A 19,347-nucleotide genomic window follows, 5' to 3' on the forward strand; every position below is an offset into this window, starting at 1 on the left:
TACTCTTGCGAGAAGATATACATTGAAATAAGGCTTTTGTAGCTACAGGACTAAATGTAACAGATGGATGCTGAAATACTACTGATCTTGTCCAGAGCTGAATGGACCTTGCCTCTGGTTTAGCTTAGGGGAGCCTTGAGTGATGGCCAGCCATGTCCCACTGGATTTGTTCCTGCACACTGCTCCTCAGCTAAAATAGTTTTTTTGGTCTCAGTGACTAAAACTCTACTGTGAATGGGGGAGAAGGACGAGACAGATCAGGGTGCAAATAAGCAGAGTTCATATTACCTCAAAATAGTGCATTTCTCCCCTGCTGCTCTCTAATTGCCGAACAATGGTCATACTCCAGGTCCTGAGTTTCATGTGTACTTCCTACTGTGTCTGGTACTTCGTAAGATGTTTTAAAGTGAAAGACCAAGATGTGATTCACAGTGCTCACTCTCCAGGAAAGTGGTCCCCTTTCAGTATAAACTGTAAAGATAGCCAGTGTGCCTAATATAAAAACATTCACAAAAGACAGGGCCTGCTCCTCTTTGTGGTCTGCCTGGGGAACAAGAGGGCAGAAGCCTTTGGTAGAAGACACTCTAAACCCACCTATCCACCTCCAAAGTACACACCATGATTCAGTCCTTTGAACATGACATGAAGCACCAAGACTTCTGTTGTTGCTTAGCTTAGTACTGTGCAACAATAACACAACTTTGAGTCCAAACAGATGTGAATCCCTCAAAGAAAACAAACCTCTTCCCTTAGTCAGATAAAGCCCTTTCTCCTAATTCCAACACATCCAAAGTGAAACATTTTCTTTTCAAAATTCCTTTATCACCTGCTATGGCATTTTTTAGGTCTGTCTCCCCTTTCCTGACAGAGAGACAGCACAATCTCTGCCCAGGTACTGTCTGCAGCAGATTGGCATCACATGTGCTCTCCCTGAACCAGCTGCCTCATTGCATTGCTATTGATTCCGAGTTGGATTTCTGCAGCAAATCTATTGCACTTCCATTAGCAAGACTGCAAATGATGAAAATGCTCATTTATATCATCCTAGCTCTGCACCACAATTAACCTGCTACTTAGCCTCCAGCAAGCCAAATTGTGCTTTCTCATCTGATGCAGAGAAAGTTCCCCAAGGTTTCTCTGTAACCAGAAGTTAGGCACAGCAAATCTGAGGTAGGCTGCTGTGTGCTTTATTTGCAGTGCATTAACAGTAAATCAAACAGTGTAAAAAATACAACAGATATGGAAAGAGGATAATTTTTGTCCTCTGCAGTGAAAATCCAAATCCTGAATTTTGTAATTACATCAATTATTAATCAGTTTTGCTTAGAAACTTTTGATGCAGAACAGTCACAAATGTAATTTTTTAGTAAAGAAATAATGGCCATATACTTTACATATCTACTGTATCTTCATATTCACACATGCATCTGTATATAAATGAGGAGGGAGAACATGCAAAAGGCTCCATGTAGCACAAATACACGACTTTCAGGGAAGTTCCCAAAGCAAAATGAAGTTTTAAAAAATAAACACAAGTGCAGACTACTGTTTTGTACTGAGAAATTCAGTCTGTTGTTAAGAAAAAACACTCCAGGAAATACTGCTTTTTCTCCACCATGTTCTGTGCACAATGAATGGTTCACAAAAGCAAAACCACACCCATGAGGAAAATTTAAAAGCCATGAATTTGGGGTGCTTGTCCAAGAGAAAGAAACACAAGACCAATCTGTACAGTTTGCTGCATGTTAAACAGAAGAACTGTGTCCGTGCAATCAATGAAAGCTAAAAAGGGGGATGGTAGAGATACTGAAAGAAACAAAACAATAAATTTGTCTGAGCAAACTGCGCTAGTTGAGGACATTTTAAAGACAGTGTAAGCTAACTGGACTGGGGAGGGGAAATGTCATTGCTTTGAAAGGCTTAATGGATCTGAACTCCCTAAAAATTGCTGCATCTTATGCATCTCACCCCATCAGTCCCCATGAGTGCTGCTGTCACAAGTATATACCTCTAGGAGCCATCATGACCTTTGGAAGAGCAGAGCAATACAGACTGGCTGGCTCACTACAGTGGCACTTGCTTTATTGCTGCTTGTTAATGGAGGCCTAGTTGTGTCTCCTGGGCCTACTGAGATCAGCATCCCTTTACTATGCTCCTGAGTTAGGCTCAAAACTTGTCTGGTATCTTAACCATGATTAATTGTAACTTGCCTGTGACAAGATGCTGTTAATCCACAGGACACATAAAGAAAAGTCATGGCTTTCAAAATGACTCCTCATATTGTGTAGTAGATATTTAACTTAGAAACTGAATTGCAAAGGTAGTCTCCCTGTAGACCCATGGGGAAAGAGAATGACTCCTGTTAGAGTCCATCTAGAGCCAATGCGAATCACATGGGGGGGAGGTCTCCCCTTTTATGCTGGATATGCAGCTGAAGGCTAACTAGCTTCCTAATGCAGGACTTAGGTATCTGACTTAAAAATCAGTAAAGAAATTCAGTACTGTGTCAGAAATGGACCAGGAGGTGCTTTAAGTGCATCTTCAAGTTTTGGGGAAAAAACAAACTCTCCTGTGGCATTGCCCTGCAGAGAACAGTGAGCACAAAAAAGGCTGAAGTAGAGCCTGTGCTGTATCACCTCCTCTCCCCTCCCCTGAGTACAGTCCCCTGCAGCTCTCTGAGACATCCCAGACCTTGACATGTTCAGAGGTCACCATGAGTGGACTTGCATCATGGTGTGATGGGGATTTGAAATTCAGAGGATGGGTGGTCAGAATTAGACTCTTTCAAGAATAAGAACAAACCCTGCATGAAGATTCTATTAACAAACCCTCTGTCCTTAAATTGAAGTTAGAGGGCTGCAGCACTTCTAAGTGGAGGGCCAGACTCCCTCTAGCCTGCCCATCAAGTTAAAGTATACAGACCTTCCCAAATTACTGTGAATAGGAGAAAGGACATCAAATGTGGAGCTGAGAAAGAATGAAAGTGAAAAAGTGAAAAAGGCAGGGAAAAAATGTAAGGAATATTTATGATATGATACATGGTACAGTACAATTTTTATTCAATTTTCCCCATCTCTAGCTCTAAAAAAAAATTAGCCACTGTGCCTCAGCTTAAGACTGGTCTCGCTTCTTTTATTACTTTATGCCTTTATCAATACAGAAATATTCCTTTCCTTTTCATTTACCTTTTGTATGGTAATATTATTTTTCCCTTGCTGAAAGAAAAAGGAAAGGTGAATGCTTTAAATCAGTGCCATAATTAGGGACCTTGTTAATCTTGGAGTGCAGGTTGTCAAATTAGAAGGGGAGCTGAGACTACTACTGAGGTAAACAGCCACAACCAGGCTTCAGAAGCAATCTTTTAACCTTTTTCCACTGAGGATGAGAAAGCAGCATCCTTTGCTAATAATGACCCAGCACACCTGAAGTGGAAGCAGAAATCAGAAATACTGGGAGTTGTCACTACAGTAGTCAGAGGTAGTTGACAGTAGTGTAGAACAATTTTCCCACTTTGCCACATTCTCTAGGCGAGGGCCAGCACAAGTGAGACAGGAAGGAGTCCTGCCTGCCTCCCAAGCAACATGCACAGCTCCAGTGCTGCAAGGAGATGAAGACATGTCTGTTGATCACCTGCTGGCCACCAGCACAGCATGTGTGTAGCTGGCACATCAGCACATGGTACCTGAGCTGGCCAGGGAAGCCAAAAGTGAAATGGATGCAGGGGCTGTGTGGATGTGCCACCGGTCATGTGCATCCTCTGGACCCTGCCCTCTGATGGTCCTCATGCTTTGCTCTCAGGGAAACCCACTCCTGAAAAATCACACTGTGGTCTGTCTCCTGCCCTGTCTCTTGTGTGCTTTGTGGCACCTGACCAAGTTATAAGAATTGTGGTCCCAAAGCCAAGGCCTGCTTGTGTTGGCCTGCCAAGACCTACACTGCCTCTGCTCTGCCTCTGCCTCTTTGGCAGAACCAAAGCACAGGAGTGCTGCATTGTTTTGGCAGAGCTGTCACCGCAGAAAGGCAAGCTCCACATGGACCTTTCTGGGAGTTTTGTGGGGAAATCTTAAATGGAAAGAGGGGGCTGTAGGAAGACTTTAAGAGAGGGGAATGGTTGCTGTGCAGATATATAAAAGCTATTGTTACAGAAACACATTTTTTGTAGTACTACAGAACTGAATCTCTAACCAGCCTGGATAAAGGGTGGAATTGTGTTTGAAGGTGATAGTGTTAGAACAAGTGAAATTTAGCTTCTGAACTGAGTTAGCATTATTACAATCTTCATGTCTTCTCAGAGGGAGGGAGATTGTAGGTTAGGGTGTATTACTATATCCTGCTTGTAATAATATCTTTGGTGTAATTATGCTAAGATTGACAAGCTCCCTAAATATGGGAATGCTTTAAAACATTCACCTTTCTCTTCCAGCAAAGGAAAAAATATATTAAAATACAAAAGATCAGCTAAATGGAAAGAAATATTTCAGTATTCATAAAGGGCAAAGAATAACCAAAGGAACAAGACCAGTCGTGAATCTAATACACCAGACACAATTAGCAGGATTGTCTCTCTTCTGCTTTCTCTTCCAGGCTCCAGGAGAAAGAAGAATCAATTAGCCCTCTGCAGACTATGACCTTGAAGGATACAGCTTTAAGGGGAATATGCTGAGTAAGACAGAAAAGAGAGGAGAAGAGAAAAAGATCTGGAAACCCATGGAGGGGATAGGTTCAGAAGCTACATCAAGCACAGAAGATGGAATGTGCTTTTTTATATTTTTTTTTATTATTATTTCTGCACTGGAAAAAAAAAAATTCAGCACATAAAGGACTTTCTGGGAACATATTACCTCACTCTGCCTAAAAAGAAAAAAAGGACAGTGAAAGGCAAAAGAAGGGACAATCCAATTTGCAGATGCTACTTTTCAAGCCATGTCACTGAGAATTTTATAGCTGTCAAAGGCATTAAAAAAAAAAGTTAGCACTGATGCAATCTGTCAACCTCTTCAACAAATCTTGCTCTACATAAAACACAATGATGTGTTCGAAATGCAGCTGTTTCAAAAACCCCATGACAGTGCTTTAAGAGCTGTCCAAAAAGGTTTTTTTTATACCTCTTGGAATTTTTAGGCAGACTTTCTGCAGTGTATTTTTCCAGCTAGATTATCTGACTTTTCTTTGCAGATAATCAGAGATGCTTGCCATAGTCAGAATTATGTACCACAGATAGAATAAATTCTGTCTATGCAACATTCTCTCCTAGAGCAAACCAAACTTGATCTGCTACCAGTTCTCCCTCTCCTTTCAGTCTGTAGCTATGGAACTCTACAATGCCTTAAAACACATTTATCGCTAAAAAATAAGGCCAAATTAAACAAAAAACCCAAACCCCAAAAACTCCTACACACACAAAACCCCCAAATCAAAATCAAAAAACCCCTCTCAACCTAATCACCCAACTTCTGGGCCACCATTTATTTCCCAGATGTGAGCAGCTCTGAATGCAGATAATGGCTTTTTGTCAGTGACAGCTCCAAAAAATCTTTTCTGCCCCCCTCCACCCCTTCCTTTACTTCAGGGATGAAGTAAAGCATGTTTTTGAAAAAGATTTGCTACATATGTGGAAATTCAAGAGGGATTATTGAGGCAATTATGACTGAATAGTGGTCTCTGGTCACTTTGAAGCAAAATGTGTTAAAAAGTCATATATTTAATGTCAGAATGTTTGCACTACAAAAAAGATTTTATGCATCAGCAATATTTAAAAGAAAGCTCACTTAGTATAGTTCTATTTAATTGCAAAGGTGGTTAATTTAAGTAATACCACAGACAAAGCCCCTTGTCATTTAATGGTACAGCAGTATTTCTCTATTAGACTGTTTCCATCTGACAAATTACTTTTAATCAGAAGGATGGTTGCCACGCATTATATAAGCAAAAGGCAGCAGGGTTTCTACAGGAATACTCAGAACTTTCTTTCACTGATTCTGGAACTGCTGTTCAAGATTGAGTCTCAGCTGAAAGGACCTCTTCTGAAACCCTGCAGTTATGCTCATTTTCACTGGCAAGGGGGTTGGCCTAAAATGTTACATTTAATCAAAATGCCACATATCTATACTAAGTTCAGTCCCAGTGGGGCTAAACTTAGAGGTGAACTTCTGGTGACTTCAGAGCTGCAGGGTGAGGTCCAGTATGTGCCATCTTCAATGTGTCAACCTGCGGCATTATAGGGAAGGCATGAGGGAGAATAAATGACATGGGGTCCTGCAAGGAAATTTGTGAGGAATGCAATTTTTCACTCTGATCACTGCAGCTTTCCACAGGAAACCTCAGCTCTGTGCTCTCAGCAGAAGAGTGTGCTGTCTTCTTTTTTAGTAGAGTTACACGGCTTTACACAGCTCACGAATTGCTGGCTTGGTTTGCTTTGAATATGGTGGGTTAAAACCATGAATGTCAAAGAAATGACACTTGAGTAATGCAGTGTTTTGATGCTTTATGATTACCAAGAAAATAATATAGATACCTTTTTTTATTTATTTTTATGATGAGCAAAGACTAATTTGGAAACTGCCCCTTCCTACATCGGCAAGAATGCTTTCCTGAAATGCCCCACAAAAGGCAGTAAGGCAATAAATGAAAAACAAGTTAAACAAGAAGCAGCTCCTAGAGATAGGGAAAGACACAGAGAAATGTATGCTTTGCTCTTAAGAGAAAGGGAAAAATCATAAACTAGACGTTGAATCAATAGTTCCCAGTTTCTAACTGCTTCAAATCTGCGGTCACTTTTTCTCACTGTTCTGAGAGTTTCATGAGGATGATAGGGATATTTGGCAGCCACAAACTTCAGGAAGGATGTACCAGAAATGCTCTGCAGAGAACACACATGGAAGATCCAGCACAGCAGACAAAGCCAACTTATAAGGAAAATACACTATGTGGAATAGCTATCAGATAAACCCTTGAAGCAAATCACGTACTTCCCTACAAGTGGATGCAGAGAAAAAGGTGGTACTAGCCCTTTACAGACATGCCAGATGAAGTCCTGCATACCTCAGAATTAAGTTCTGAGCACTCTAGATGCTGTTCTCAGGAGGCAACCCATGCTATACCTGTCTTAGCATGCTTAAGCTTTGCAAGTCAATCACACGCCTTCCTTGTAGACAGTCACAGAACAGTTAAGTGCCTTTTCCTTTTTTTTTTTCTGTGAAAGGGAAAAAACTGCAAAGAAACATATAGCTTTTACTTACAAAGTTTTGGAGCAGTTTGAAGATTGGTTTCTGTTGCTTGTGCCTGAGATGCTGTGGTAGGCTCCAGGGCGGGTGGTGACAGCGAAGGTGCAGCAGAGGACAACAACCCAACATCTAGGATGCGGTTATATAGAGAAGGCTGGAGGAATGGTTTGGAGGGTACAAGTGAGCTGTCACTGTGCACTGTCACTTCAGCCTTGCTCTTGGGGCTAGGTACGAGGAAGGGTGAGGCATACACCTCCGAAGGCACCCAGGCAGACAGAGCTGTAGGATCCACAGCACTCTTTGGGTCTTGTCCTATCCTCCCAGGGTCAAGATGGGTAGGTGAGTCATACTCAAAAATCTTGTCCACAAAGACCCACTTGAGGCCAGCAATGCAGAGGCAAAGGCTAAGCAGGCAAGCCAAGATAGGGGCGATGCAGATCTTTTCAGAGTTGAGGCAGCCCTTCAGTCGCTCTGCCTCCAGGCACACACAGCAGGTTGCGGCAAGACCTGCTATCCCCTGGACCCTCCTGTCCTCTCTTTGGGTCCCCGGCATGTTCTCCTCATCCGGGAGCCCGTTGAGGGACGCATCAGGGCTCAGCTGAGCTGAGGGGCTGGGGAAAGTGTCGGCAGCTACTTCAGACATGTTTAAGCATCAGCTCTCAAACAGCTCACCTCCAAAAGGCCTTAACTCTATCACAGTCCATTACTGTGAGACACAGACAAAAAGAGACGGTAGTAATAGTCACAGTGCTCTGCAAAAATCACAGAGTGGAAGTCAATAAAAGGTTGAAGCTCAGCAACATCATCCAAACTGAGAGAGGAGTAATGCACAGGAAAAATTAGATCCCCTCAGTCCCTGTGCCCCCAAGCCCTCTGTCACTGTCTCTGCTTCTCTGAAGTGAGAATAGCTTTGCAATTACTGAGCTCCTGTTTGCTAGCCACTTTTATAATTCCTTAAACGCCTCTCAAGCAATTCCAGTTCCTCTGCAGGGGGAAGAAACATTCCCCCAAAAGCAAGCACAACAAAACAAAATAGGGGTAAGGAGGATCATGAGATAAAGAAAACCACAAACACTGAACAAACTGACCAGATTAAGTAAACCAGTAGCCCAGAGCGAAAGGCAAGACTCTCACCTTGAGCATCTGAGGCTGGTATCTGCTTAGACGAGGAAAACAACTGTCATGCGGTAGAAGGAGCAAAAGCAAAATCTCTAACAACAGAGGCAGCGGCAGAAGTGACAGTAGCAGCAGCATCCTGTCGTGTTACAGCGGCGGCTGAAAGAGGCTGAATCATTACAGAGCAGCAGGTGCTCGCTGTCTGAGCATCACTGCAAACAATATCATTACAGAGAGCTTTGAAAGCAAGAGCGATGCCAAGACGGTGGTAACTCCCTTTATCTCCCCTCCCTCTTTGTCCTCCTTGAGCGCTCATTCACTTTCCTCCGTTCTCCCCCCCCCCCTGCTCCCCCAGCCCCCTCGCAGCCTGTTTCCCTGATGTACAGACTCGCTCCTTCCTCCCCTACCCCACCCCCTGCACTCTGCAGGGCGGCTCTGAGCGAAATCAGTACACCCAGCAACGCAGGACTGTCAGTGACTTCCTATTTTATCCAATTAGGAGGAATAAAGGCCATCAAATCAAAGGGAGGGAGTGGACAGGAGATGCTCACCCACCCACTGCCTCTCTCCAGGCAAAGCGTGGCCAGAGGCAGCGGCGGCCATCAATGGCAAAGTCCTCCAGAAAGCACTGGGTGTCGGTGGGAGCTCTTTGGGTTGGACTGGGCTCGCTTAGTCTGATATTCGATCTCTCCCAGGGGGAAGACCTCTTTCCAGAAGCAGTTTCTCCCTGCCCGACACCTAGAGACGGCTTTTCTTTCCAAGCTCCTGAGTAAGTTTTATTTCCTAGGAACAGGGCAGGAGCGCATCTTAGATCAAGCAGAGGAAATAAAAAACCCCAAGCCATTCCTATCTCGGATAAATTTTCATTCAAGTTATTGCAAAGAGGTTTGCTTTTTTTAAAAATTCTATTTTCCAAGCTCCTTTCCAGACCCTTTTCCAAACCCAAAAAAACCCCAGATTTCACACTAAAGTCAGTACCTGAATGCACTTTTCAAGAGTTCACATGTTGCTAGAATAGATCCTCACCCCCCTTAGACTAAATAAACAACAACAACAACAAAAAAAAAAAAAAAACAAAGAAAAAACAAACAAAAACCCTGAAAAACTATTTTATTATTTATTAGTTTTATTAACTAAAGGCTTACACTTTGTTAAATTTGGCTGCCATTTCTCACTGTTACTAATACATAGCACTACCATTTCCACCAGTGCAGTATAATACATGGGTAAATCAACAGTCCAGTTAACATAATGAGACTAGAATCAGATCTATTCCCAATCTCTTTTATCTCTCACAGAAAAATACACCCGTGTAACAATAAAGATGTGTACGAAAGGCAAGGTGCTTATAACACAATTTCCAGGTCTTTGAACTTAATGAAAGCATTTGCACTGAAGTTTTGCCGGTGAGAATCCCCGTTTCTCCTTAGTACAAATGGCTGCAGGATGCATAAGGAAACAACGATTCAAGTGCAAAAAATTGCTCTGAACTAATTTTTGTTGGTGTCTTGTTTAGGCACATGAAAGGTAAATTCCTTTGTAGTTATCTATTTTTGGTAGTGTCAAAAGAGGCATCTGGCTCTATCCATGTTCTCTTTCTGCCTCCAACTCCACTCCCATCTCACCCCTGCTTCCATAGGAACATTAGTAACATTTGCATGAAAAAGATTTATCAAAATCTCAATGAATCCCATAGTGTTTTTACAGACTGTCATGTCAAGGAGTAATTGATGGATGTCTGATCACAAAGCTTCCTGTGAGGCGGTCGTAGCCAACTGAAGTAATCACAATGCTACTACAGTCAAGTGCTTGGAGCATTTACCTTAAAGCACAGCTAGTGATAACACTCTCTGAAGGAATGTAAGAAGATAAATCATCTTACAATCTACATTACCACTGAAGTGTCTGGTCCTTAGGTTAATGATGTGATCAGCAACCTCAGACAGAACGAACAGCTTGCACTGCATATTTACATACGTGGCTTCTCTTATTACAAAGCACATGCTCCCTTTTGCTGGTAATATCCCGCATCAGTGCAGCCTCCCTTGAGTATCTCAAAACCAATTTCAAGCAGCACTAAGAACACAACCTCTGTAGAAAGTGTAACAAAACAGCAGCATTGCCATGACAGGTGTGGTGGTCTGTGCCTACAAGTAAGCACGGTTTCTAGAGAAAGGATGTACCTTTCACTTGACTAACTTATAAATTTGGGGAAACCAGACACACTTTTGCACCCCGAACTTGTTCCTCAAGTGTGCAGCTACAGCATCACTCTTCAAAGTGGAGTGCAAGTTGAGAACCAGCTGGGAATATTCTATTCATTGCACAGATGAGATATGGATCTCATATCATATCAAGCACACAGCATCTGGGTGCTTGGCAGAATTTTTTTAAAATGGCTTTCCTTCTTTATCCATGTCTAATTTTTCAACCTTCCTATTTCCAGTAAGAGAATTTTCCCTGCTGACACTTCTCTGAGCCTGTGTTTAATCCCCAGTCCTGTCCACATCTTTCCTGCACTGGTCTTCCTGGCAAACTGCCTGCATTCAATCTCCAGTAATCTTTGTGACCCTCCATCCTATCTACACTTATCTGCCCTCTTTTAAATCATGTTCCTGCTTTGCTCACATCTTCCTGGTGCTGCGCTGAACAGGAACGAACGTGGAGCCTCGTACCTTCCTTACAAGGGTTGCCACGAAGTTAAACCGAACACACAAAACACTGCACAGCAGAATAGAGCTGTATAGAGCTGAACAGAGCTACCGGCACGGGGGACGCGTTCAGGGGCTCCTCTGCATGTGGGGGCACCGCCCTCTTTCACACCCTGCTGCCGCACAGACCGGCAATGAGCTCTTCAGAGCGGCTCCTGCCCCAGCTCGGCCGGCTAAACTGAGGCTGGAGAGCATATCTCCCGGCCTTTTTCTCCTCCACCGGCAGGCCCAGCCCGCCCGCAGCAGCTCCTCCCGGCAGGCCGGCAGGCACACCCGCACACCCCCGCCGGTTCCGCGGCCGCAGCGTGCCCGTGGTCCCTGGCTCCCGGCCAGGCTGCAGTGCCCTCCCTTGCTGCGGGTCCCTTCCCCCGCCGCACCTCCAGCCCTGGCGCGCAGCCTGCCTGCCTCAGCATCACGCAGCCGGCTGTGCCCAGACCTCCTCCCCCTCCTCCCGCTCCGCAGGGAAGCCTGCAGAGCTGCTTCAGCCCCCCACCTCCGCAGGGGCTGCGGGGCCTGCGGGGCGGAGAGCGGGAGGCACCCGGCACGCAGTCCTCGCCTTCGGGGTGCCCGGCGGCTCCCGCTATTCCCCGACGAGAAGGGCGAGAGGAGGTGCTGAATCATCGCCCAGCCAGCTTCCCTGGCCCCACTCCGCAGGTGGCCAAAGGCAGGGCCAGAACACAGCCTGCCGTGCTGCAATCCTATACCTTGCGGGCTGGTTCCTCCCGGGACCAAAAAGAATCCCCGTGTGCCGTACCACGTCGGGGTGGATACAGGAGGACATTACTTTCTCAGTCAGCTCTCGAAGCTGCAGTAAAAGCTCCTTGATGATGATCTCTCATTTTGGGTCTGAAGATACAAGTATGAACTGAAGGTACAGGTCACTGACTTCAGGGGTCCTTCCTGTTCCTCTTGCCCCCAAAGCAACGCAGAAATGCTTTATCCTGCAGCTGCAGGCTTGAGCTTTTTACATTTCTGCAGTGACACGCTAGTAGTGGCATGCTGTGCTTAAATACGGATTCTGAAGGAGATGAGTGGCTGGGAAGAATAAGCAACTGGCTCATAGGAAGGGAAGCCTGGAAGAAATCAAGTGGGAGCATGACCTTGAAGGTAACAACGTTTTACTGGGGTAGCCTATTGGTGGTATATACAGTAGGATAAGGAAGAAAATTACTTGCCTATTTGCAATAAGGTTAGCTTCATGTGCAAAGCTTTATTCCTGATTCCCACGTAGCTTGGGTCTCTTTGGCTTAGAGGAAAATGCAGTTTGAGTCTACACTAATGAAGCTGATCTATGACTGAGATTTGGACTCCTGCCAAATAACAGGTTGAAACTAAGAGCCTTAGAAAACTGTAATTTTATTTCATGGAGTGTTTTTGCAAGGAATCAAGTGGGGTCTTTTTGCAAAGTTTCACTCCCAAAAGGCTCAAGGAAAGAACACAAAACACCAGTTTTATGGGTGCTAAAAGGAGGTGGACTTCAAACTGCAGAGGACTATTTTCTCTGGCCAGCCACAAAGATGTGAATAGATGTGTTATTATGACCAACATCATCCTGCAAACTAGAGCACAAGTACCATTTAGCTCAGCTGACGCTTCAGTCATACCATAATAAGACCCAAACCTGCTGAAAGTTCTGGAAAGTAGGCTTGGTGAGTCATTCTCATGAAAGCCATTGGATTTAAAATATCTATCTCCTTAAAGTCTCAGTAGTCCACAAAAAGATTCCATAAGAATTATCTACTGTCCTGCAACTGCTGGGACATTAGGAAATTAAAATACCTCTTCACAAGTGGTTACTCATTGCTTTGCTGTATGACAGCTTAAGAAAGAATACTCAGAGGACCATACATCATTGTAGGATGAGTGATATGCACCCCCTTCCCCAGACCGGTTTCCCTTAAGAACATGCCCATTCTTCAGTAAGAAGCAACCAGCAACATGCAGCACCAACTGCTCCATCATGTGTTTGACTGCACCCCTTTTGCTACCATACACTGAGAAATTAAAAGCATCGTAACTAAGAATCTAAGAAGAAAAAAAAGTGCATGTTCATTAAGAAGAGATTGATGAGGAAGATAAAAGGATTGCTTTTTATTGATTGCACTTTCTTCAAATTAAATAAGTGCACTATATAAAGATGGAGGAGTGACCCAAAGCAAGTGATGAGGCCCAATGAGCGACATTACTGCCAGCAGTCATGGTGTGGGAAGAGTGGGCCATCACACGTGGTAGAAAATGATTAATTTATTCATCCTTTCAGTGTTTCACCAATCTCCCTTCCATAATCCATTTCCCTTGGACTGATGCCAGCATTCTTTGAGTCCTTCCAAAAGCCCTTACACTAGGAACCGCATCTCTCAGCTCAAATGGCACAAGGAGAAAATTTCATTTTGCCTCCATACTGGTCCTGTCACTGAACTCCAAATGTTAAAAGGGGACAAACTGTCACTTGCACACAAACATCCTATTTTTCACTTGATGTAAAGCAAATATAACATAGATTATAGTACTGCTTTTATGCTTCTGCCCACTTCCATCACCTTCTTCCCCTTATTTGTTTTAAACCCTCTGCCCGTTTGCAGCCATATGTGATTGAGGAGATCAAGCCTCTAATAAAAGGCAAGAAAAGATGAACAATAAAATTAAGCACGTATTCAGCATAGACATGAGACTAAATATGTCAATGTCAGCAGAATCATAGCTTAATTTGGTTGGTATAAAGGACTGCTGTGGGAAGACCCCCTGTTCTCAGACAACACAAAAGATGGGGACATGAAGAAGCTATTCTAACCCTCTTTGTACCCTGAAGCCAAACCAGATTGGATGCTGGTGTGTCAGAAGCAGGTCCTCACACTAGTATGTTACTTGGAAATGTCTGAAGAACAGTATACAAACAAACAGCAGTGATTCTGAAAAAGTTTGGCAGAGCTCATGTTGCCTCTGTAGCAGTATTTTCTGTATTGGCATCACATGTACACATTTACACCAAGCATTTACATGCTGTAAGTCCAATAGTTGTGTCTTGCAGAGACAGTTATTTGAAAAAAACCCAACACAACCACAATGACCGTTCTAAGAAAAGTACATACTTTAAATAGCTACAGCCAGTAATTGAAACTGAAAACTGCCATAAAATGGGCTATTACTTCAGGGGAAGCTACTGGCTGTTACTTCAAGGTGTTCTGAGTCTTTTAAACTTCAAGTGAAATGTAAGACACTGAGTTTCTTTCATCCAATTCTAAAGCAGAGCTAGTGTCACTACACAAGACACGGAAATAGGACATGAAATCATGAATGTCGGGGTTTTTCATCAATGGCACTGACTCACTTCCCAGCCTCTGCTAAGTCACAAAACGGGGATGGGCCCCACCACTGTTCAGGCTAATGGTAATTATCTTGACCACGTGGTAAAGGAACATTTAAGAGGTGCAAAGACAAGTAATGCACTTTGCTAGACTCTTTTGCCTGAGGGCAGAAGCAGACAAAATCCATGTGCAATTCAGATATTTTTAAAATTTGTTTGTTTGGGAATTGTTTTTTTTTCCCCAGGTCTGACACCCCCTTCACTTTGTCACTGGCACCTCCAGCAAACCTGCTGGGGCAGTTGTGATTATTTATTTTCACATTGTGGCAGTAGGCTGGAGCAGCAGTGAAGTCACAGGGTTCAGACTTGGTCATTCACTCCCACCTACCTTAGTACTGCACTTGTGCTTTTGAACCACTTTATTCAGACAGAAAAAATTCCTCATGGATATTCATAGGACAGTGGCAATACTGCTATTTTGCACAGGCTCAGCTATGCAGGATTTTGTGCTTGTCAGCCTTTGTATTCACAGTGCTCCGACTGCTGGCAGAGTCACTGGACAATAATAATTTGAGTCAAGGTCCTGAAAACCCTGAATCAAGGAATTACCCCTTAATAAAATACTTAAATATGTTAATAAAATACTTAAGTGTGCATGAAGTTAAACAAGTGGTGAATGCCTTCCTGATTAGAGATGGGCCACATCAGAAATCTAAGTGCCTTTTTGAACCAGAGCCTAATCAGGAACTGAGAAGGCATTTTTGGAGCATAGTGCAGTGGTTTCATGATAAACAGTTTAGGTGGCAATATCATCTTTTTCCTTGTCTCTCCTTTTTTTTTCTTTTTCTGTTCTGTCACTTGCACTAATGTAGTAACATTGTTCAGTCCTAATTCTTATGCTGGTCCTGTAAATACCTATATATGCATATATCTCCTAGGCTGGAAGAAAAAGAATAGGACCATGCTCCAGAGGTCTGAAGTCTTGATGTTGTCTTTTCACAAAAGACTTCTCATAGCAAAACCATGATCCAAAGCACTTCCTGAATCTGGGCTTAATTTAGGCAGAGGCTTTTAGAAGATCCCAATGGGATACACATCACTCTGAAATATCTTGACTGTACTTACTCCACCTTTTTTTTTTTTGTATAAATAGAATTATTTTTGTACCTGCACGTATTCTCAACAGCTGCTGTTTAAATCTTAAGGCACCATACTTTATTTCACTTTTTAATATTCTAACCACTCATGGAGTTTTTCATAGAGTAACTCTTTACTATAAGTGTATTCAATAATTTTGCTATAAGAAAAGCAAAAAGTAGACAAAGGCATGGAGTCAGCCTACTGCATGAAGAAATTTCTGTATCATTAAATAAACATGTATTATTGATAGGACATTAACATATTTATGGCTTGGACTTTTAAAGTACATCTTACAATAAAGTTATACTTCAAGAATCTCCAAATTTCAGAATTCTGCTTGCAGAAAATATTATGATTTCACCTCAAGAGCTGGTTTGTTTTGCAACTTTCTACAAATACATCTAAATAATGAAATTAATCCATCTTATCCTAAATTGAGATATTAATTCAATTACACTTGTTAGGTTCAGTTCTGGTCATGTTTATACATTGCCTGATTATGCACAAGTTAGCAGAATTGATATGTCCACTGTTTGAAACAGATAATCAACAATATATTTTAAGTGCAAAAATTCAGCAATAACAAAATCAACAGCTCTCACCATGCCTCAGAATCTTAGTACCTAGTACCATTTAATATTTAATGTTTAATATTATTTCTTAGTGAATTCAGAAGGCCATAGAAGGCATGAATCACTCCTTTGGAATTGGCTGGAAAACTGTCAATTTCCAGAAAATTAAGAAGAATTCAAAGTAAATAAGTATGACAAAGGATATTTTTTGTTTAGTAATGAGTTTTGAGTAGTCTAATCAAATAGGCTTTTATTACATAGCTAAGTTTTAAATGCAAAGCCTAATGTGTCACATCTTTATCACTTCTGCACCCAGGCCCTTTTTTTGTGCTCTGTATGGTGTAGCAGAAAAGCAAAACTCTCATCTTCCAGAAATCAATTGATTTAAGGTAGTTAACTTTTCTCACACACAGGACTTCAATGTTTGTGCATCAGGTTGAATCTTGTCAAGAGCAAGAGAGGAAACCAGCAAAGAGGAAACTCTGAAACTTTAAAGAAATGTTCATTTGCCCGATGCAGTTCAAAGCTACAGAGCAGACTCTGTGCTGCTCCAGACACTGAGCAGACCCCTACACCAGGGTAAAGCAGATTTATTAGAACTTGCTCATATTAAACACGTGGACATACAACAGCACTGAGCTATATGGGCTACTGGGTGATACAAATCCTGTAATGCAGCTTTGGAAACATCCACTTCTGCAAAACATTGAACAACCTAGAAATCATCAGAGGCAGTGACAGAGCTGATACACATATACATATGTATCAGAATGAGTTTATAACTATAATTTCATTTGAAGGATTCATTATTCCTGCAGCATTTCCTGCATTCACACTGCAGGTCATGTCCACTGGGGGTGCATTATGTGTGCCTGTGTTTCACTGCAGAGGCTGCAGAGCAGCAGTGAGACTTCAAAAACAGAATGGAGAAGACAGCCTGTGTTTTTCCTTCTTCTTGAGGATGTGTAAGGAATAAATGCATTTACTCTGAAAGATTATTTGAAAAGGTGGTCCAGAGGGGCATGGCTAAGGTCACCCTGTCCTCATGTACACCATTGTAGGTATGCTATGCCTGTGGAGAACAGTGGTTGCGAAGTGGAGAAGGGAAGCCTACAGGGCTACAAGAAAAAGAAAAAGGCACTTTGTGTCTATGGCCTATATGCTCATAAATGAAATGGAGTCCCTTTCTGACCAGGGCCACACTTTGAAGCCAGACCTTATAAAATTCTCACTTTCCTTCAGAAATTTGCTTCTGCAATGATCGGTCTTGCTAGTGTGAGCAAGATTTCATCCTACTCAGCTATGGAAATAGTGAGGATCTAATACATGCTTTCACTTGAGAGATGCTTTGCTCTTGCTAAAACTGCATATTGCTTAATTGTTGCTTAACTCGCACTAAATTAAAAGCTGCCAAAGGGCAGAAAAAGGCACCAACTCCACAGGACAAAGACCAAGCTCCCAAGGATGGACCAGGCTGACACCCATTCATGGGCAAAACATTTCTACTTGTTCAGAAGGCTTCAGCTTAGTTAAGGAATAAAATGTCAGGGGGTCTTGAATTTTGAACTCCTTTTGCTCTGAAGAGTAGAGATTGTGCTACTGTTTCACTGATGAATTTTGTTATGAATAAAAATATCCCTATTTTTATTTAAGGTTACAGAGAAAAAAAACCGGTGGGACCAGTTGCTGTTAAATTAGCTTAATTGTAAAGAGTTCTTTAATTGCCCGTTAATGGTTGGTGATTTAGCCATTGTTCTCCCCATGCTTGCCCCGGAGCTACACCTGGACACGCAGCCCAGGAGAATAGGAGTGGCCTGGGACCACGTATGCAAATGAGAAATGCACCGCGCTAAAGTTTTCCTAGAAAACCCCTAAAAACAACGAGCCAATATAGAATTAGGGGACCCTAGGTGATGTCTAAGGATGGGCGCGAAGTCCAGTGCCTGCTTGGATCCTTTTTGCTTCACACCCTGACCTCAAGAGATGTTCACTAAGGAGGGCACCCGGAGCGTTGGACTGAAAAGTAGGAATCTGCCAATCTCCCGTGAGGACGCAGTCCCCAGCTCTGCCTGCAGACCAGCGGACAGAGCTGCATCACCCTCCTCCTCCGTGCCACTCTTGGGGACAGCGGCGGTGTGGGTGCGACCCGTCGATTTCTCCCCACCTGAGCTGAATCTCTTTAATAAAGGCATTGAAAAGGAGAAAGATCTCCTGCCCTATTTATGTCAAATTTGAAATGATTTTCTGGAGGCCTTGTTACTAACACTTGAAAGGTATGTGAAATTTGGTATATTACATTCCTTTCCTTCATCAGGCATCAGTTTATGGTTTCAGCAGGAAAGTAGCCCTGCGCAGCTGGGCTCAGCATAGAGTTTGCTCCTTGAGACTGCCTTGAAGAATACCATGACTAAAATTTAACCAAGTGAACTGAAAAAAATTATAACATTTTGGCCTGCATTGCTGAGTATGTGCTAGTAATACTGCACAGTGCAGGTGTGAGCAGACAATACACTTCCCTTTCTAAACTAGCCTGCTAAGAAGTGCTAATATTATCCCAACAGTGGCTATTAGGGTTAGACATGGGCCAATTAAAAACCTATGCAGCTGGGGTCTCGTCAGCATTAATAATTACTTGTATCTGTTCCACCAGCTTTTACCCCCACCTCCATCTTCTTTCCTGCTCTAAAAAAAAAAAAAAAAAAAAAAAAAAAAAAAAAAAAAAAAGAGTAATCTCTGTGTATGTATGTAATTACAGGAAACATTATGCATTATTAATGTGGCTGCAGCAGACAGAAAGTTCAGGTTTACTGCTTACCAGTGTAGAGGTAAGTTGTAGCTGCTAGCAACAGTCAGCTTGCCTGTGCTTTAGATAATGAGACAGTTTCCAAGAGTTCCAACTGAATAGGCTAAATAATACCAGCTATTTGGAAAAGCACTGAAGTTGGAAGCCATGATGCAACTGAATCTACCATTGAGATGGACAACAAAGGACAACCTGTAAGAATTATTCCAGGAAAAATTTACGTGCGACAATAAGGTTATGCATTTTCTTTGATCCATGAATGAGATTATGTTCAAAAGCAATTACACGAGCTGGAAGTCTACAGAAGCTGGGTGAAGAAACAGGTACAGATAGTACCCCATGAGATGAAGCACCCCAAATAAAGACCTTTACGATGACTTTTTCCTACCCACAGTGAGCTGGAAAAAGTATGCATGCATGTCCTGTGATTTCAAGGAATATCAGACAGGTCAGGCCAGAAGTGCTCATGTCCTGGCAC

General features: G+C 42.7%; 1 protein-coding gene across 4 annotated transcripts in view; it reads right to left on the minus strand.

Moving 5' to 3' along the window:
* Positions 1–19,347, minus strand: part of NRG1 (neuregulin 1) — a 170,585-nt gene that overhangs the window by 88,201 nt on the left and 63,037 nt on the right. For 2 of the 4 annotated variants that reach the window (XM_041395910.1, XM_041395907.1), the window contains exon 1: positions 7,239–8,479. The exons of 1 other annotated variant lie outside the window; for it this stretch is intronic. In XM_041395910.1, coding sequence (XP_041251844.1) covers positions 7,239–7,866 — 628 coding nt within the window. In that variant the 5' untranslated portion in view covers positions 7,867–8,479. Of the gene's footprint in view, positions 1–7,238; positions 8,480–19,347 lie in introns of those variants that run through there. One more of the 4 variants, XM_041395908.1, reaches the window with a different exon arrangement.

Source organism: Onychostruthus taczanowskii, unplaced genomic scaffold (assembly GCF_017590055.1).
Source record: "Onychostruthus taczanowskii isolate IOZ18803 unplaced genomic scaffold, ASM1759005v1 scaffold121, whole genome shotgun sequence".
Taxonomy (NCBI): Eukaryota; Metazoa; Chordata; class Aves; order Passeriformes; family Passeridae; genus Onychostruthus; species Onychostruthus taczanowskii.